The 21,864-nt window shown below is 46.8% G+C and overlaps 1 protein-coding gene and 2 pseudogenes across 1 annotated transcript; 2 read left to right on the top strand and 1 right to left on the bottom strand.

The window, feature by feature from the left end:
* LOC147966847 (uncharacterized) overlaps window positions 1-21,864 on the top strand; it is a 47,858-nt pseudogene that overhangs the window by 6,446 nt on the left and 19,548 nt on the right.
* On the bottom strand, window positions 9,362-13,059 carry LOC147966849 (uncharacterized; annotated as a pseudogene).
* LOC147966848 (serine/threonine-protein phosphatase 7 long form homolog) lies at window positions 15,820-18,166 on the top strand. The gene is made up of 6 exons (XM_087527399.1): window positions 15,820-16,416; window positions 16,500-16,766; window positions 16,847-17,058; window positions 17,158-17,464; window positions 17,547-17,645; window positions 17,717-18,166. Exons 1-6 carry the CDS (start codon window positions 15,820-15,822, stop codon window positions 18,164-18,166), a joined length of 1,932 nt encoding a protein of 643 aa, XP_087383525.1.

The raw sequence follows: 21,864 nt of genomic DNA, 5'->3' as shown, positions 1-21,864 counted from the left end.
AAGATAGAAGTCACTGGAAGCGCACGGCCGGACGCAGCCCTGATTTGTTTCCCCACATCCAGTCCCCACCTCTTCCCTCAGCGCCGCACTCACCAAGTCAACATCGATCCCCATCGCCGCGCACCACCGCCGCCCAGTGCCGTCGCCTTGGATCCCCCACCCACGCGACCGCCCAGTGCTGTCGCCCCCATCCCCTTCGTCCAGTACCGCGCCGCCCCGTCTCTCTCGTCGCTCCTCCTCTCCTCCGATCTGGATCTGGAGGGAGAGCGCCTGGTCGCTGCCCTACCTTCTCTACCCGTCGCTCCCCACCTCTCCTCCCTCCCACTGTGCCTGCCTCCATGAGCTCCGGCCTCTCCCCAGCCGGCGACGCCCCTTTCCCTCCACAGCCAGCGACGACCACTCGTCTCCGACGAGCCGTCGTGGCGTGCCCTCCTCCTCCTACATGAGTCAGATCCAGCCACCCCGTCCTCGCAACCTGCATCCACCGCCCACCTGCCTGCCTCGTCGTCGTAGGACACCACCAGGATTGTTGAGTTGCTTCTCCTTGTGCTGCTGTTGAGGTGTTGTGTTGATTGGTTGCTTGCTGTTGGGGAGCATGGCATCTGGGAGCCAAGTATCATTGGAGTATGGACATTGGGTAAGCATACTTGAGCACTTGAAAAACACTACACCATGGCATCTGTACTCTGTACGCTGCTGGATCCCTTTACTCCTTTTCGTTCCTCTGTTCTGCTTCTTGCGAATAGTAACTGTATGTATGGTCCAGATAAAGTTTATTGTGGGAGTTTATCTGCATTATAACTATATACTAAATATGCTCTGTTTTAGCCTCCCATTCCCTTTAAAACCAAATCCCCACCGCAGCCATATCTTAATCAATCAAATTAAATGTCCTGTTTACAATTTCTGCAGTGCAAAAAGCCCTTTTTATTCTGGCGTCATTGCCTTAAAACAAATAATCATTCTAGTTGTTCTTCAGATATTTTGTTTGCAATTCTGCATATACAGGGAGCCAATAGAAGTGACAGAACATGTGCTTTTGTGGGTCTACTTTTCTTGGTTGTGCAATAATGGATCGCTCAAGTAATTTGCTCTGACTAGAAGCAGCTACTGGCAAATGCCGATGTGGCTAGATGACATCGTATCAATTGAGTTTGAGTCAGCTAGCATAAAGATTTTGCTCTCAAATGTTGTTCTTTAGTTATACTTAATAACACATTTTGTGCCCTGGCGTGTTTGTGAGATACTGAGAAGTCTTGCTTCTTTCATTGCATAGCTAGCCTTTTCTCCTAAAATTTACCTGCGGGTGAACAAATTAACCAGAATACTATGTGCCATAAATTCACCTTTTCTCCTAACAAACTTATACTTAGCACTATGATCTTTGTAGAGAAAACCTTGATGGGTCCAAAGTTGTCCAGATGCATCGTGAATTATGGTTGGGATGTGGTGCAAAAAGGAATGGAAAGAAACTTGTGCTTGCAGGGAGCAGAAGCGGATGTGATCGGGGTTCACCATCAAGAGAGTGCTTCCTTGGCTCGCTATGAAAGGAAAATAGTGAGTTTGTTGAGTAAAACTATCATCTTTGTTCTTAATTTTTATTGGCTCTTTAATGAGTAGATACTATCTAGTATCTTGGCACCTCGTTAGGATTAAGACATACATCTATTGGTGCTCTAATCAATACATATTATAGTACTTTCTCTCTCTAAAAAATGGTTGAAAAATGCCAAACTGAAAGTAACAACGATGCTGGCAGTCGTTCATTTATAGTTCCATATACAAGATGCAAAAAAAATGGAACTTCATGCTTTGATGTGTAACATACCGAAACTTTATGTTGTTTGTCAGTATGGAACACCCCAGGTAGTTAGCGCATGTTTTGCTCATGCTCCTGGCAAATCCTTTTGGGTCAGAAAGCTTCTGCGTTCTGTATGCTCCATTGCTCCTTGGTAATTTTTATTTCAGAGTGGCTAGTTTCTACTCTTTCCTGTTTTGGTCTTTAAGAATAGTTTGGAAACTTAAATTAGGATGTGTTGCTTTCTGCAACATCTATAAGCTATGTTGTTAAACTAGACGATACCCCGCACGTTGTTGCGGGAATATTTGCAATACATTTCGATGATATGTGATTTCTATGGAACTTGAATAGTAATACTACGAAAACTAAAATTGCAAATTCATATGCTTTATTGTGTTTGATTAATGTATTGTAAAATATCTAATATATGCTTGCATGTTGAGGTGGACATTTTCATGTGCATGAATGCATGTTGTGGTGGGCCTGTTGCCATGCATGTTGGTTGATGATGTGGCATGCTTGCATGTTGAGAGAAATATGTTAGTGGGGGCTAGCTATTTAGATATAAAAGATATTGTTTCTTAAATTACTGCAGAGTAAAGGTTCTTTTTTCCCACTGTATTGCTTTAAAGAATAAGTCCTTAAAGGGTGTGTCTTTAAAATTCTACTAGTGTTGTTGTACATTTATTAGTCTTGTTGCCGTCACTGGGGATTTTCAATATATTTATTTGATATTCAGAGAATATGTAGTTTATATGTATTATGTGCGGGACGAAAATATTTCCATATGTAAACATGCCATGGCTAATTGGTAATTTTGCTACATGTTGGATGCTTTTTTGACCTTCTTGGAGATATGATATATGAGCAAGTGTTTCAAACTTTTAACCTTTTCTGTTAAGTTTATATATAAACCACTACCCTTTGTAGGTATGAGAATGAATGCCATGTGGAAAAGTTAACCTTGCATACTGTACTGTGACCTGAACCTTCCTTTTGTCTCTTGGGATGTTGAAATTTCACCAGTATATATATCACAAGTCAAACTGAACTTGAGAGTTCCATCCATGTGACAAAATCTTCAGCGAGAGCTTAGCTAATCGCTTCAACTCTGTTGTTCTTAAATTTCTATTACTGCATGCAGACAAATCTATTAGCTAAGATTTCGCGGAGCTTAGCTAATTGCTTCAACTCTGTTGTTTTATTAAAATTCTATTATCATCTAGGTTGAGCATTCGTATCATAGCATTTGCGTGAACTATGGTTTGGACCGTGAACAATGCAAAGCTTCTTTATTTGGTAAATCAGTGCATAGACAATAGAGGAATCATTTGAGTAGTTCTGTGGCATGGTTTGAGATCTTCTGTAGTGCAGAGTTTTCTTGCATTGCTTTGCCTGCGTAGAATCCACTTTCTCGCCACATTTTCCATTTTCTCAGATGCACAGAAGGTAATCTGTGTCACTTTTCTCCATCTCCATTGCGTAATGCTCATTCCTTTACATTAGTGCATCTAAGTGGACCATCTTTTAGTAATGGGTGTATGTGTTTTCATTCCTGTAAATAAATATTAAGCAATTACATTTGAGATAACTAGGCCTTATATCTCAAACAATTAAATGCATGTTAATGTAAAAGCCACATTTGAGATAACTAGGCCTTATAACCTGGTATTTGTTCTGCAATCTTTTATCTGGTTGAAGCGATGGAGTCTAGTGAGTAGGTTGTGCTTTTATTAAATACTTGTGAGATGTCGTAATTGGTTTGCTTCTTTTTTCAGGTCTGCTCTTGCACCCACAAGTTTTTAGATGTGTGTTTTGCGAGCTAAAAGGACCTATTTGTAGAATCTAACTCGGTTTTGGATTTTAATATCTTCTCATGAAGTAGCACTCTAGGATGGAATCAGTTTCTAACTGAAACTAGATGTTATATTTAGTGATATTATACTGGAGACATGAACCTAGAAATGTATATATGTATACATGTTGGTTTGTTGTCCTTTTGGCTGTGATGTAGTACTGGACTTGTGAACCTGTATGTATGCTGTGATGCAGTACTAGACTCGCGAACCTACAAATTTATACATATGTATGCAGACATGATGTATTTTTGAGATATATATTATGATGCAACTTTAGTTACATGACATGTGTGTTGTTCCGTGTTTACATTGTATTCTATATTATGGTACAAAATCTAGTGGAGTGAAATGACAGGTTGAATTCATAGGTAATTTGTGCGTTGGCAGTGTACTTAATTAAGGGCACATTCACTGTTGGGAATTGTTCTAACCGTCGTGTATTGTCAATCTGCCAGGAAAAATCTATGTGCCAGGAATAGTTCTAATTGCCGGCAAAAGTTTTAGCAATGTAGGTCAGTGGAACCGCTGATGTTCCTTGTAACTGCCGGGAATGGTATTTCCCGACAGGACTTTCAAGGGCAGTTTGTATATGCCGGCAAAAGGCATTCCCGGCAGTTCTTTTGCCTCCACTGGCTGGTTTTCCCAGCAGATAAGGTGACCCCTTAATTTTTGTCATGGTGTAGTGAGTCACCATCACCAAGTTAGTAATACTTCGTGATGAACTATAATATGCAAGGGATAACGAAAACAATTCCCAAGCTCTTCGTGATGCTGAAATCGACGAAGGTAGAAATCAAGAAAAACATCAAGTGTTGATGGTTGACGAGACCACTAGTTTCAAGAAAAGGGCAAAAGGAAGAAGAGGAACTTCAAGAAGAACGGCAAGCAAGTTGCTGCTCAAGTGAAGAAGCTCAAGTCTGGTCCTAAGCCTGAGACTAAGTGCTTCTACTGCAAAGGGACTAGTCACTGGAAGCGGAACTACCCAAGTATTTGGCGGATAAGAAAGGATGCCAAAGTAAACAAAGGTATATTTGATATACATGTTATTGATGTGTACTTTACTAGTGTTCATAGCAACCCCTCAGTATTTGGTACTAGTTCAGTTGCTAAGATTAGTAGCTTGAATCGGGAGTTGCAGAATGAACAGAGACTAGTTAAGGGTGAGGTGACGATGTGTGTTGGAAGTAGTTCCAAGATTGATATGATCATCATCGCACACTCCCTATACTTTCGGGATTAGTGTTGAACCTAAATAAATTTTATTTGGTGTTTGCGTTGAGCATAAATATGATTTGATCATGTTTATTGCAATACGGTTATTCATTTAAGTAAGAGAACAAATTGTTGTTCTGTTTACATGAATAAAACCTTATATGGTTACACACCCAATGAAAATGGTTCGTTGGATCTCGATCATAGTGATACACATATTCATAATATTGAAACCAAAAGATGCAAAGTTAATAATGATAGTGCAACTTATTTGTGGCACTACCGTTTAGGTAATATTGGTGTAAAGCGCATGAAGAAACTCCATGCTGATGGACTTTTGGAATCACTTGATACTTGCGAACCATGCCTCATGGGAAAGATGACTAAGACCCCGTTCTCCTGAACAATGGAGCGAGCAACGGACTTATTGGAAATAATACATACTGATGTATGCGGTCCGATGAGTGTTAAGGCTCGCGGCAAGTATCGTTATTTTCTGACCTTCACAGATGATTTGAGCAGATATGGGTATATCTACTTGATGAAACACAAGTCTGAAACATTTGAAAAGTTCAAAGAATTTCAGAGTGAAGTGGAGAATCATCGTAATAAGAAAATAAAAGTTTCTACGATATGATCGCAGAGGTAAAATATTTGAGTTACGAGTCTGGCCTTCGGTTAAAATAATGTGAAATAGTTTCACTACTCACGCCACCTGGAACACCACAGTGTAATGGTGTGACCGAACGGCGTAACCGTACTTTATTAGATATTGTGCGATATATGATGTTTCTTACCGATTTACCACTATAGTTTTGGGGTTATGCATTAGGGACAGCTGCATTCACGTAAAAAGGGCACCATCTAAATTCGTTTGAGACGACACCGTATGAACTGTGGTTTAGCAAGAAACCAAAGTTGTCATTTCTTAAAGTTTGGGTTACGATGCTTATGTGAAAAGTTTCAACATGATAAGCTTGAACCCAAATCAGAGAAGTGCGTCTTCATAGGATACCTAAAATATTGGGTGCACCTTCTATGACAGATCCGAATGCAAGACATTCGTTGCCAAGAATGGATCCTTTCTAGAGAAAGAGTTTCTCTCGAAAGAAGTGAGTGGGAGGAAAGTAGAACTTGATGAGATCAAGTTACTACCGAACCTCGTAGGTAAACAAGAGTGAGATCTGCACCAGAGTGGTATGGTAATCCTGTTCTGGAGGTCATGTTACTTGACGAACCTACGAACTATGAGGAAGCGATGATGAGGCCAGATTCCGCAAAATGGCTTGAAGCCATGAAATCTGAGATGAGATCCATGTATGAGAAGAAAGTATGGACTTTGATTGACTTGCCCAATGATCGGCGAGCCATTGAGATTAAATGGATCTTCAAGAGGAAGACGGACGCTAATAGTAGTGTTACTATCTACAAAGCTAGAATTGTCGCAAAAGGTTTTCGACAATTTCAAGGTGTTGACTAGGATGAGATTTTCTCACTCGTATCGATGCTTAAAATCTGTCCGAATCATGTTAGCAATTGCCGCATTTTATGAAATCTGGCAAATGGATAACAAAACTGCAATCCTTAATGGATTTCTTGAAGAAGAGTTGTATATGATGCAACCAGAAGGTTTTGTCAATCCTAAAGGTGCTAACAAAATATGTAAAGCTCCAGCGATCCATCTATGGACTGGTGCAAGCATCTCGGAGTTGGAATATACGCTTTGATGAGTTGATCAAAGCATATAGTTTTATACAGACTTGCGGTGAAGCCTGAATTTACAAAAAGTGAGTGGGAGCAATACAACATTTCTGATAAGAATATGTATGACATATTGTTGATCAGAAATAATGTAGAATTATTCTGTAAAGCACAAAGGAGTGTTTGAAAGGAGTTTTTTCAAAGAAAGACCTCGGTGAAGCTGCTTACATATTGAGCATCAAGATCTATAGAGATAGATCAAGATGCTTGATAAGTTTTTTCAATGAGTACATACCTTGACAAGATTTTGAAGTAAGTTCAAACTGGAACAGTTAAAGAAAGAGTTCTTGCCTGTGTTACAAGGTGTGAAATTGAGTAAGACTCAAAGCCCGACCATGGCAGAAGATAGAAAGAGAATGAAAGTCATTCCCTATGCCTCAGCCATAGGTTCTATAAAGTATGCCATGCTATGTACCAGACCTATTGTATACCCTACACTGATTTTGACAAGGGAGTACAATAGTGATCTAGGAGTAGATCACTGGACAACGGTCAAAATTATCCTTAGTGGAATAAGGATATGTTTCTCGATTATGGAGGTGACAAAAGGTTCGTCAAAAAAGGGTTACGTCGATACAAGTTTTGACACTAATCCAGATGATTCTAAGTCTCAATCTGGATACATATTGAAAGTGGGAGCAATTAGCTAGAGTAGCTCCGTGCAGAGCATTGTAGACATAGAATTTTGCAAAATACGTACGGATCTGAATTTGCCAGACCCGTTGACTAAATTTCTCTCACAAGCAAAACATGATCACTCTTTGGGTGTTAATCACATAGCGATGTGAACTAGATTATTGAATCTAGTAAACCCTTTGGGTGTTAGTCACATGGAGATGTGAACCAATCACATAAAGATGTGAACTATTGGTGTTAAATCACATGGTGATGTGAACTAGATTATTGACTCTAGTGCAAGTGGGAGACTGAAGGAAATATGCCCTAGAGGCAATAATAAAGTTATTATTTATTTCCTTATATCATGATAAATGTTTATTATTCATGCTAGAATTGTATTAACCGGAAACATAATACATGTGTGAATACATAGACAAACAGAGTGTCACTAGTATGCCTCTACTTGACTAGCTCGTTGATCAAAGATGGTTATGTTTCCTAACCATGGACAAAGAGTTGTTATTTGATTAATGGGATCACATCATTAGGAGAATGATGTGATTGACTTGACCCATTCCGTTAGCTTAGCACCCGATCGTTTAGTATGTTGCTATTGCTTTCTTCATGACTTATACATGTTCCTATGACTATGAGATTATGCAACTCCCGTTTGCCGGAGGAACACTTTGTGTGCTACCAAACGTCACAACGTAACTGGGTGATTATAAAGGAGCTCTACAGGTGTCTCCAAAGGTACATGTTGGGTTGGCGTATTTCGAGATTAGGATTTGTCACTCCGATTGTTGGAGAGGTATCTCTGGGCCCTCTCGGTAATGCACATCACATAAGCCTTGCAAGCATTGCAACTAATGTGTTAGTTGTGAGATGATGTATTACGGAACGAGTAAAGAGACTTGCCGGTGACGAGATTGAACTAGGTATTGGATACCGACGATCGAATCTCGGGCAAGTAACATACCGATGACAAAGGGAACAATGTATGTTGTTATGCGGTCTGATCGATAAAGATCTTCGTAGAATATGTAGGAGCCAATATGAGCATCCAGGTTCCGCTATTGGTTATTGACCGAAGACGTGTCTCGGTCATGTCTACATAGTTCTCGAACCCGTAGGGTCCGCAGGCTTAAAGTTTCGATGACAGTTATATTATGAGTTTATGAGTTTTGATGTACCGAAGGAGTTCGGAGTCCCGGATGAGATCGGGGACATGACGACGAGTCTCGAAATGGTCGAGACGTAAAGATCGATATGTTGGACGACTATATTCGGACATCGGAAAGGTTCCAAGTGATTCGGGTATTTTTCGGAGTACCGGAGAGTTACGGGAATATGTATTGGGCCTTATTGGGCCATACGGGAAAGAAGGAAAAGGGCCTCAAGGGTGGCCGCACCCCTCCCCTTGATCTGGTCCGAATTGGACTAGGGAAGGGGGGCGCCCCCTTCCTTCCTTCTCCTTTGCCCTTCCTCTTTTCCTATTCCATATGGGAGGTGGAATCCTACTAGGACTAGGGAGTCCTAGTAGGACTCCACACTTGGCGCGCCCCCTCCTAGGGCCGGCCTCCTCCTCCCTTGCTCCTTTATATACGGGGGCAGGGGGGCACCCCAAAGACACAACAATTGATCAAGATGATCTTTTAGCCGTGTGCGGTGCCCCCCTCCACCATAGTCCACCTCGATAATACTGTAGCGGTGCTTAGGCGAAGCCCTGCGTCAGTAGAACATCAACATCGTCACCACGCCGTCGTGCTGACGAAACTCTCCCTCAACACTTGGCTGGATCGGAGTTCGAGGGACGTCATTGGGCTGAACGTGTGCTGAACTCGGAGGTGCCGTGCGTTCGGTACTTGATCGGTCGCATCGTGAAGACGTACGACTACATCAACCGCGTTGTGCTAACGCTTCCGCTTTAGGTCTACGAGGGTACGTGGACAACACTCTCCCCTCTCATTGCTATGCATCACCATGATCTTGCGTGTGCGTAGGAATTTTTTTGAAATTATTACGTTCCCCAAGAAGGAGATGATGGACTGTAGTAGAGAAGTGGCGCTCGCGGTGAGGATAATGTCATCGACATACACCAATAGGTAAGCTAGCTGTGTGCCACGACAGAGGATAAACAGAGAAGAGTCGGACCGAAATGCCACAAACCCGAGCTGGAGCAGGTACGTGGTGAACCGGGAGAACCATGCCCGCGGCGCTTGTTTCAGCCCGTACAACGAGCGGTTCAAGCGGCACACACAGGAGGGGTTGGCGGTGTCGACGAAGCCGGAGGGTTGCTGCGCGTAGACCGTCTCGGCGAGGTGCCCGTGCAAGAAGGCGTTCTTGACGTCGAGCTGGTGGATCGCCCAAGAACGCCCGGCGGCGATGCTGAGCACGGTGCGGATCGTCGCCGGTTTGACCACGGGACTGAAAGTCTCGCCGTAGTCGATTCCGGCTTGCTGCGTGAACCCTCGCAGCACCCAACAAGCTTTATAGCGAGCCAGGGAGCCGTCTGGATGAAATTTATGCCGGTATATCAACTTCCCTGTAACCACGTTAGAACCTGCAGGACGAGCAACCAAATTCCAAGTGTTATTCTGCAAAAGCGCGTTAAACTCCTCCAGCATAGCACGGTGCCAGTTGGGATCTTTCAAAGCCACTCGGTAGGAAGAGGGGATAGGACTAATGGCGGATGACGCAGAGGCATGCAGGCTGAGCTGATTTTTGGGAAGAAGAAACCCCGATTTAGCACGGGTGCGCATACCATGCAGGTTAGCAGGCGGATTGGTTGGAACAGCCCTGGGCGGGAGTTTTGGGACAGGTGGCGCTGGCGAACTGGCCGAGGCGGCACGCAGGGGAGCTGCGGCAGGAGGTGTGGGGTCAGCGCTGCTGGAGGCGGGAGTGGCGGGCTGATTCGTCGGGGTGGAGGGCGGGCTGGTGGGCGCTGATCCCGCGGGGGGCATGGCGCTGGCTGGGGAGCGCGGGGTGTTGGGCGGGCTGGTGGGCGGGCTGGTGGGCGCTGATCCCGCGGGGGGGCAGGTGGGGTGCGTGAGCGACGCGGTTGGGTGGGGGGTGCAGCGGGATCCCAGGAGGATCCTGTGCGGGGCCGTTACGTGGTACGGAAGTGCGCCGCTCGGGGAGGATGTGTTCGTTGGGATTTTGTGCGGCCACGTGATCCGGGGAACGAGGCTGGGATGTGGTGACGAATGGAAAAACGGTCTCGTCAAAAGCAACATGACGCGAGATGATGACCTTGCGGGTGTTGATATCGAGACAACGGTACCCCTTATGCTCGAGGGGATACCCAATGAACACACACCAAACGGCACGCGGCGACAGTTTATGCTCGGTGGTGGGGTAGATGTTGGGGAAACAAAGACACCCGAAAACCCGTAGATGATCGTACGTGGGATATTGGCCATAGAGTCGAAAGAAGGGTGTGTCGTTGCGGATGGCGGAGGATGGTCGCCGGTTGAGGAGATGGGTAGCCGTGTGAAGGGCCTTCACCCAAAAAGTGGGAGGAAGATGGGCATGTAGAAGGAGGGTGCGGAGCACGTCATTTGTTGTGCGGATCATCCGTTCAGCTTTTCCGTTTTGGGGTGAAGTATATGGGCAAGAGAGGCGGAGAGAGGAACCGCGGCAGGAGAGGAAGTCATGGAGCGGGGTGGTGAGGAACTCGCCACCGTTGTCGCACTGTATGCATTTGATGGGTACATTGAATTGTGTGACTACGTATGCAAAGAAACGGAGTAAGGTAATGGACGTGTCAGATTTAGTTCGTAGTGGGAAAGTCCATGAAAAATGAGAGAAGTCATCAAGTATGACAAGGTAAAATTGGTAACCGGATACGCTGGAAACGGGGGAGGTCCAGAGGTCGCAGTGTATCAAATCGAAGGGAGCAGTAGTACACGAGCGAGAGGATGAAAAAGGTAATCTTGATTGCTTGCCTAATTGACAGGACTCACAAATATGGGAATTCAAACTGTCGCTATTACATGGTGATTGAAGAAAAGTTTTAGCTAAGACTGAAAGGGAACTACTGCTAAGATGCCCAAGGCGTTGATGCCACAAGCTGCCATCGGCGGAGAGGATCTGCTGGACTACATTGGAGCTGAAGAACGGATATAAATCTCCATGGCTACTTGACGTCATTAGGATGCGCCGGGTTTTGAGGTCCTTCACAACAAAACGGAATGGGTTGAACTCAATTGTACAAGAATTGTCGCGAGTAAAACGACGGACGGAAATAATATTCTTAATGATCGTCGGGGAGACAAGAACATCGTTGAGGGAGAAAGAGCCTAGGCGGGTGGAGCCGACGGAAACTACAGGAATCCGGGAACCGTCACCGATGACAATGCTATTGGAAGAACAAGCAAGTGCAGAAGACAGTTGGGAGAGATTACCCGTCTCACCGGTGACGTGGGAAGTTGCGCCAGTGTCGAGGAACCACTCACCGGAGCCGTGCTGCTGCTGGTGCGCGATGTTGTTGAGTGCAGCATGGAGGGCGGCGTAGTTGTCCCATGGGGCGGGGTTGGAGGAGCTCGAGGCGTCGGCGTTGTAGACCTGATGCTGCTGGCCAGGACGTGGCCCTAGCACGCCGGCGGAGTTGGGCGCGGTCCAAGGCGCGCGCGGCTGGTGAGGAGGTGGGAAGGGGCTCCCGTACGGGGCAAAGTACCCCATCCATGGATGGGCTCCCAACGGCTGCTGAGGAGAGTCGCGCCCTGCCGTAGCCGTGGAGCTGCTACCAGCGCCGGGGTGCCCGCGCCCACGGCCACGACTACGATCGCCGCCGGAGGAGGCCTCGGCGGGGGCCTTCCCCTTGTCCACCTAGTTGCCGGAGACATTGCGGTCGCCACGGGCGCCCCCGGAGGAGCCGCCGGAGGTGTTGCCGATGGTGAGCGAGGTGGCGCCGTCTGAGCGCCCGTCAGCCCGAGTGCGCTCGTTCTGTGTGATCTCCTCAAGGAGGAGGCGCGACCGGGCCTGTGCGAAGTTGGGGAACGGCACCTGCAACGGCAGGACCGTCGCGAGCATGTGGAACCGACGACTGAGGCCGTGGATGAACTGGAGCGTCAAGGTGCGGTTGGTGACGGGCTCCTCGACGTCGGCGAGCGCGGCCGCCAGCGTCTATAGACGGTGGGCATACTCGGCCACAGGCAGGTCCCCCTGCACCGTGCTGCGGAACTCAACCGAGAGATGAATCGCTCGACCGGCCTGGTTGTCGAGGAAGAACAGCCGGAGGGTGTGCCAGATTTGGTGCGCCGTGGGAATGTTCGGAGGGGACACCACGATGTCGTATAACTCATCAGAAATCGTGGAGGATATCCACAAGATGATGGTTATATCGTCGTTGCACCACACTGCATCCTCGTGGGCTGGGTTCCGGCCTTCATCTACATGCTGCTGCGCATTGTACTTGCAGAGAATACAATAGAAGAGGTGGCGCCATTTGGAGTAGTTACCCGCGGCGAGGTCGAGCTTGAACCGCAGGAAGTGAGTGATTGTGGGAGGGAGACCGTCGGCTGGCACCTGCGCCGGCGCCGGCGCACCCGCGATGTCGAGGCAGGGGATGAGCTCACGGCCGGCGCCGTGGTGAAGGGGAGCCACAGGAGGTGCTGCCAGAAAGGCCGCAGGCGCAGCGGGTGCAACATTGCCGAGGCGCACCGGAGCGGGCGCCGGAGCCCGAGGATGGAGGCCCGCGCCGGGAGCTGCATGGGCGGGTGGGACGGCAGCAAGAGGAGCTAAAGGAGGGAGGTTGGTCGCCGCGTCGAGGTCAGCTGAGCGGGAGCGGCGGAGCAGGCGATTCATGGCGGAAGCGTGGGGTTGGGATCGGAACTACTCAGGTACCAAGTTGAATGACTGAACTCATCGCTCCCTTGTATTCACATATCGCAGGGGTATTTATACATGCAGAGGTACAAGGGGGCGAGGGAGAGAACGTGTACAATGGCCGTGGCCGAGCATGTCGTGCATGCGAGGTGGGCGTGCCCACGATGTGCACGCCCCTACTGAACTGACGGAGAGAACAGGTCAAGGCTGTCGGGGATATACCCCGCGGTATGACCCGGCCGGAAGTATGACCCGGGCGGACTTGGCACTCCACCGATGACCCGTCGGAGGACTGGCGACTCACGGGTCTGGCGGCTCACTGGTCAGACGACTCATGAGCCTGACGACTCACGGATGACCCCGACGGCGGGTCAGATAGAAGACTAGGCCCAAGGCCCAGAAGGCCGGCTCATGTTATGGTGGGCCGGCTTAAGAGGAAAGCGTAAGGAATATTCCCTTACAAAGGAAGCAAGACTAGGACTCCACTTGTAATTGAGTAATCGTAATCCTACTACGACTAGTCATGTAACCCGCCCCTTCAACTTATATAAGGAGGGGCAGGGCACCCCAAGAGGGGACAAGCAACAAGAAACAATATCTAGGGCTAGACACAAGGGGGATCCGGCTTATGTGGCGACTCTCTCATGAGGAGCATAATGAGATCTAGCCACAAACAACATGTAGGGTTATTATCGGATGATGTTTCCCGGGGCCCGAAGCTGTCTAAATCCTTGTCTTGTGTTGCGTCTCTCAATTCCGCTCAACCCCTCTCAAGCTACCACATAGATGTGTTGGCCTCGCGACTAAGTCCTCACACTAGGACATCTGCCGTGAGAATTCCACGACAGTTGGCGCCCACCGTGGGGCTCGCGCATGGTGGTGTTGAGTTCTTAGATGGATTTTTCCAGGGATCGAGGAGTTCATAATTTTCCAGATGAGGAAGAACCGGTTGGAGAGGATCTACATCAGCTTCGAGTTCATCGGTTCTGATTCATAGCTTGTGAGATTTAAGGTTCAAGAAAATCGAGGTTGCGAGATGTTTGCTGTCCCAAGTCGCCAAGTCAACAAGAGCCATCGACCTGAAACAGATTGATTTTCCTTTGCGTAAACTAGTCATCACCAAGACCGTTTGGATACCCTGCAAGTCTAGAGGCCATCAATAGAAGGTACTGTTTACTCCAGGAGGAGATCAAAGACAAGCCAACTACTCCCGTCAAGAATCAATCGAGTAGTACTATTATTCATCGGGAAGCAACGCTGGCGTTCGGATCCACACGCGCGCTGCCAAAACGCAAACGTCAAAACTCAACACGACTCGAACAGGTTTGTTCAAATCAGCCACGACCTGGAGAAGGACCCAGGCGTAAACACGAACTCGGATGATTCTGCAACGCCAACCTCGCCCTGAGCCGCCGTATGCTGCATGGCAAAATTTCGTGCTTTGACCCTTTTGGGAAACCAAATCGAGATCTGACCCCAGTCTGAAATTTTTTCTGTATTTGACCCTTTTTCCTACCGCCGAGAGGCCCGGCGGTAGGATCGTATAGCCTACCGCCGAGCCCTGCGGCGGTAGCAAACTTTTCCACGTCAGCAACGATAACTGCCGCCGTTCCCCCTCCGTCACACCCTACCGCCGCCCTGCCTGACGGTAGGTTGTCTGAACCTACCGCGGAGACTCCGGCGGTAGGGTGTGGGCATATATAAACCGCGGGCCGGCCGCCCCCACCTCGTTCACCCCCACCCAGCCGCCCCCACCACGAAGAACAGAGCAGTTTTGCTCATAGTCGCCTCTCTCATCCCCTCCACTCCCCCCTCCGATCTTCCTCGTTTCTTGACGGATTTTGCAGATTGAGATGGCCCCGAAGAAAGAAAAGTAAGCTCTTCCAATCCCTCCAACTAGTTTTAATCAAACACCTTCCGATTCGTCGCATTATTCGTTTGAAATCACTCCTATTTGAAAAAAAAATTAACCCTAGGATTCATTTAGGTTGATTCTAGATGCTATATTGTGTTAGATTTGAACTGTATGATGGATGATGCGTGTTCCTATGCTATGGTTGTGTTAAGATGAATCCTAGTTCATAATTGATTTGAATGGTTTTTTTATATGATGGATGATGCATGTTCCTATGCTATGATGCAAGTATTGGATGCTATGATGCAAGTATTGGATGATGCAAATATTTGATATATTAGTTATATGTAGTATATGAATCCTCAAGATGAAGCCTAGTTCATTTTTTTAACATGGTGATTGCAAGTATTTGTTATATGTAGTATATGAATCCTCAAGATGCAAGTATTTGTTATATGTAGTATATGTGTTATGATGCATTGAAACAATGGTGATTGCATCTTCATAAAAGTATTTTATTTAGTTTTTGATATATGTATTGTATTTAGTTCATAATAATCTTGATATATGATTATTCAAAGATTGAACTCATATGTTCAATTTTTGTTATGCATCGATGTGTTTCGTAGTTAATGTTGAACTCTAGTTCATGTTGAAAAATCTTTTGATGTGCTTATGCAATTCTTTTAGGAGGCCACCTCTTGCGGACGACATCGGCACAAAGTACACAATGCTTGACCCTAGGTTCGACAAGCATCACCGTGCCCGTTTCATTGAGAATGGAGTGGTAATTAGCATTTTAAACCAAATCTTTCGAATTGATGAAAACAAGTTGCTAACTATTATGTCCATGCTAATTATGCTTTGGTTATTGATTTTCATAGATGCTGCCGCCACTGCGGATGAGGGCTCACAAGACGACGGTTAACAAGGAGTACGACGATCGGTACGCACCGTTCTTCAGGAGAGCCCGACTATTGGGTTTCGTCCTGCAGTTCAAGCGTAAGCCGCCGACGCTCGTTCACTCAGCTCTCACGGCTTTGATCGACCGGTGGCGGCCAGAGACGCACATCTTTCATCTTCCATGCGGCGAGATGACCGTGACCCTCGAGGATTGGGCGATGATTACGGCACTACCGCTGGAGGGTCGTCCTCTCACAGGAAGAGTGGAGAGGGCGAACTTGCCCGAGAGGGTTGTCAGCCTCATCGGCGACTGCCCCCCCCCCCCCCCCGCTAAGAGCAACCGGACTTCTGGCATACCGCTGCCATGGCTCCTCGAGCACCGGAGGAAGTGCCCGGAAGATGCCGAGACCCCGGTGGTGGAGCAGTACGCCAGGGCCTACTTGTGGTACATTCTAACGGAGGTAGTGTTTCCGGACTGCTCCAGGAACTCTGCCCTATGGATGTATCTCGACTTCCTGAAGGACTGGGATGCGGGGTACAGCCGGGGGGCCGCCGGACTTGCCTACCTATACCGTTCGGTAAGTGAATATCACTTTATTTCAAATATCAGACGTGTGTTGCTTTATATTTTGACATCTTATCATCTATACTTGGTTGGTAGCTTGACGACGCGACCCAGAGAGCGGAAGTCTCGTCCGATATGTGTGGATGTGTGTGGGGCCTCTCCATTTGGATGTGGGAGCGAATCCCGGTGGGCCGTCCAGAGAAGATGCGCTCGCGTGCATGGACGGACTATGGAGGAGATGACGAAGATGATCGGAACCCGACCGTCGCATACGCTTGGGACGTGGTGCGTGTTTACACGGGCGAATCGAAGGCCTTGTACAAGGTCTTCAGCAACGAGCTTGATGCTCTCACGCCTTTCCAGGTATAAGAACTACATTTTCACTTGAGCTTACCATTGTTTCGAGACCATTTTCACTTGAGCTTACCATTGTTTGGTTATAGGTTACTTGGCGGCCGTATAGTGATGATCGACAGTGGGGGTTCGAGCTGAACAACATGTGCAAGCAGGACCGGCTGCTCTTCCGGTGCATCGTGCCCATGATTTCTGTCTATGCCGTGGAGTACCACTTGCCACAGCGCGTTGCCGCACAATTTGGTAAGGCGCAACACACACCACCAGCCGGCAACGATACCGGTGGCTACGACCTACACAAGTGAGTACCACAAGCCGTCCTCATTGATTCTAAGTTCTTGTTTTGATGTTTTACATTCATCAAAGAAGGGTGTTTTACAATCTTTCTTACGCATTGCAGGATGAGTAGGAAGAACAATCAATTAATCACGGATTGGGAAGCCGAACATGCGAGATACGTGAAGGAATGGAACGAGTGGAAAGGACGCAAAGACACGGAGAGGAGAGTGATTGACTGGGACGAGTACGAGGATCACATGCTGTGGTACGATGATGGCATCAAGCATCGACTGCGTCTGAGGCCCCACTGGACGACAGCAGATGCCGAAGACCTATTCGATGACGACTCGGATAATGAAACCTACAACGAGAGCATAAGACAGCTTCAAGGGGGGTTTAGGGAGTACGGACCCCTCATGAACAGAGTGGTACGTTGTTTTTACCTCTTTAGAACCGACGGTTGGATGAAATTAGCTTTTCGTGCTATTGACTCATTTTATTACTTTGCAGTCTTCAGAGCTGAACAAAAGCATTTTTCATGCCTCTGATGCGCTTAGTGGTGTCCCTGGGACTCGAGCTAGCGAGAACAAGTTGAGGGAAACGGTGAAGGTAATACGGAGTTCATTTTTGTTATCATTGGACATTCGAGAAGTTAACATATTCTTCTGTTATCATTGCAGAAATACGTCAACAAAGCACGCCGGCTTGTGGGCCTGCTTGGGTGCGCTACAAACACCGAGGATGTTTTTCCTCCTGCACCGACACGTAGCCTCGCTTCATCAAGCCATGCACCCTCGTCGTCTAGGGCGGTTCAAGATGACGAGGAGGAGAGCGACGACGATGATGATGATGTAGAGGAAGAGGAAGAAGAGGGCGCAGGAGAAGAACATGATGACGAAGAGGAAGAGCACAATGAGGATGAGGAGGAGGAGGAGGAGGAGTATGACGATGACGATGGACCTCCACCAACTCAGCCAACCCAGCGTGAGAAGAGGAATGTGCCGAAGAAGGACTGGAAGAGTCCATCCCCCTTTCAGAAAGCACGTCCTATAGCCCACAAGAAGACGGCGGCCGAGAAGCGATCCAAGGATAACGAGGACCGAACGTCGAAGAGGGGAAGGAAGAACTGAAGTTGCTGCCGTGTCGTTGAACTAAAAACTTGCATATTTGCTTCGTGAACCATATGAATTTGCTCGTGAAACTGTTTCGTTAACTTGCTATGTACCGAACCTACCTTATTTTTAGATTTGTGGTGTATCGAACCTACCTTATTTATAGTTCTGTGGTGCGTGCATCATATATCATACATTGTTTGCTTTATATGTCATACATATGCTGTTTAAATGTTGTATGCCAAAAATTGAAGCCAAAAGAAGTTACTAGGTGCAAAAAATTGCACACAAAGGCACTCTACCGCCATAGTATGTGGCGGTAGCCTGCCACGACCTACCGCCATCCTTCCCGGCGGTAGGGTGCCTCCCCCCCACGCAGATCTACTGTGACCAAAAAATCCAGCTATGCAGCGGTAGGGTTGCGCAGCTTACCGCCAGGGGGCTCGGTGGTAGCACCCTACCGCCAAGGTCCTTGGCGGTAGGCAGCGCAACCCTACCGCTGCATTGCTCGATTTTTTGGTCACAAAAGATTGGCGTGGGGGGAGGCATCCTACCGCCGGGCCGGATGGCGGTAGGTCGTGGCAGGCTACCGCCGCATACTATGGCGGTAAGGTTTGGGCATTTATAAAGCCAGCCGCCCGCGCCCACCCCACCACAACCCCTAATCCCCACCCACCCAGCCGCCTTCTTCTTCCTCTCGCCCATTTTCTCATCTCCTCCACTTCCCCACTCCGATCTTTTTCGTTGATTCACGGATTTTGCGTACCGAGATGGCTACGGAAAGAGGAAGGTAAGCTCCTCCAATCCCCCAATTACTTTGAGTCAATCATTCCGCTTTCTTGTAGCCATATGAGGACCCTATCTAGTTGTTATGATGAACCCTAAACCTAGATGATTGCAATGTGATAAACCTAGTTGATGAACCCTAGGTTTAGTCTTTCTTATAGCAATACGAGGAACCCTATCTAGTTCATATGATAAACCCTAGAACCTAGATGAACGCTAGAACCCTAGAACCTAGATGAACCCTACAACCTAGATGAACCCTAGAGCCTAGATGAATCCTAGAAACTAGATGAACCCTAGAACCAACCCTAGGTTTAGTCTTTCTTATAGCCACCACCACCACCCGCTACTAGGGAAAAGCCTAGCAGCAGCGAGGGTTTTGGGCCTCTCAGTAGCGCGGGCACCGGCGCTACTAATAAGGCGCTACAGCTAACGTATAGCAGTAGCGCCAGTTGTCCCACGCTACTGCTATACATGAATAGCTGTAGCACTCTTTGGGAAAGGGCGCTGCTGATATTATCTCCAGCGCTGTTTTCTGGGACGCGCTACTGACAATGCGGCGCTACTGCTAAATTTCCCCCTCGCTACTACTAGTTTATTTATTATTTTTTTCCTTCATATTTGTTTTGTATTTGTTTTGTATTTGAATAGGCTTTATACAATAATGTTTAGCATATCATACACGTACAAATGTAATCATAGCATATACATACAATTAGTCTCATCAAATCATGTCATCATCATAATCATCATCCAACACAAAGTGGTCTCTCGTCATCATCTTGAAAATAGCGATACACGTCTCGAATGATATGCAAATACATCGTCATCCATCTAAAAAATGATATACGCGAGAAGAGCTATCACTTTGAGAACATGAGTTCGTATCCCTCTTTCGCATTAGCGTGAACCTCTAAACTAACTACTGCCTGTCGCTCAAAAACCGGAAGGGCCTGACACTCCGGCCACTTGTCGTATATATATATATATATATATATATATATATATATATATATATATATATATATATATATATATATACTCCTGGCATAGCACTTCTTCGCCATCTATGATCTATGCACCTGCATCATCACATGAGTCGATGATATGCAACATATATAGTTGAGCAACAGAAAGAGACAGACTTGGCAAAAATAAAAACAACATATCATAAGCATAAATAACAAAGTTCATCGTACCCCAAAATGGCCTAACTAGAGTGATTTTCGCTAGTCGAGGAGGAGGACGGTTTAATTACATCACAAATAAAGTTTCACTGTGCATAACTCAATGTTTTGTCATACAGAAAGTATGGACTAAACGGACACATTGTCATATATCGACAATCACTCCAACATGTCGTTCCATCCATCCAAGTCAGGGAGATAGTCCCCGAGCCTAGTGAAAGGCTTTAGGTCGAGACGCTGAGAGGATATCTATGTTCCGACGTCTTCCCGCGACATTTGTCCTTCTCCGTAGAACATCCCTGTTTTTCCGATGACCTCCTTCATGATGATTTGGGCAAGTTCCCGCTGGATGTTATAGCACTCAGCTCGAAGTCGATGATCCTCGATATCTCCTATGTCCTTTGCCCATTGCAGAATATGGGCATCGCCGGAAGAAGGTGCCATGCGAAGGTTCTGGTGATCCCGTCTGTACTCCAGCATGTGGTGTAGGACATAGAATCCATCATTAAGAGAATTTTTCGGTTGCTGGATGCACCAGAAGTCGGTCTTATGGCAGAAGGCGACCCTGCCGCCCCTTCTCTTCTTGTCCCTTACCTCTGCACCCCTTGCTTGGTAGTAAAACATAGCACCATCGAGAACATCCTGAAGGAAATATGCCCTAGAGGCAATAATAAAGTTATTATTTATTTCCTTATATCATGATAAATGTTTATTATTCATGCTAGAATTGTATTAACCGGAAACATAATACATGTGTGAATACATAGACAAACTTAGTGTCACTAGTATGCCTCTACTTGACTAGCTCGTTAATCAAAGATGGTTATGTTTCCTAACCATGAACAAAGTGTTGTTATTTGATTAACGAGGTCACATCATTAGTTGAATGATCTGATTGACATGACCCATTCCATTATCTTAGCACCCGATCGTTTAGTATGTTGCTATTGCTTTCTTCATGACTTATACATGTTCCTATGACTATGAGATTATGCAACTCCCGTTTACCGGAGGAACACTTTGTGTGCTACCAAACCTCACAACATAACTGGGTGATTATAAAGGAGCTCTACAGGTGTCTCCAAAGGTAGATGTTGGGTTGGCGTATTTCGAGATTAGGATTTGTCACTCCGATTGTCGGAGAGGTATCTCTGGGCCCTCTCGGTAATGCAGATCACATAAGCCTTGCAAGCATTGCAACTAATGAGTTAGTTGCGGGATGATGTATTACAGAACGAGTAAAGAGACTTGCCGGTAACGAGATTGAACTAGGTATTGGATACCGATGATCGAATCTCGGGCAAGTAACATACCGATGACAAAGGGAACAACTTATGTTGTTATGCGGTCTGACCGATAAAGATCTTCGTAGAATATGTAGGAGCCAATATGGGCATCCAGGTCCCGCTATTGGTTATTAACCGGAGATGTGTCTCGGTCATGTCTACATTGTTCTCGAACCGTAGGGTCCGCACGCTTATCGTTACGATGACAGTTATTATGAGTTTATGCATTTTGATGTACCGAAGTTAGTTCGGAGTCCCGGATGTGATCATGGACATGACGAGGAGTCTCGAAATGGTCTAGACATAGAGATTGATATATTGGAAGCCTATGTTTGGATATCGGAAGTGTTCTGGGTGAAATCGGGATTTTACCGGAGTACCGGGAGGTTACCGGAACCCCCGGGGAGCTATATGGGCCTTAGTGGGCTTTAGTGGAAAGGAGAAAGGGGCAGCCCAA

The sequence above is a fragment of the Triticum urartu genome, chromosome 6A (assembly GCF_056163025.1).
Source record: "Triticum urartu cultivar PI428250 chromosome 6A, HENAU_Tu73, whole genome shotgun sequence".
In the NCBI taxonomy this organism is placed as follows: Eukaryota; Viridiplantae; Streptophyta; class Magnoliopsida; order Poales; family Poaceae; genus Triticum; species Triticum urartu.
The sequence above is the reverse complement of the archived record's forward strand: the minus strand, read 5'-3'. Positions and strand labels throughout refer to the sequence as shown.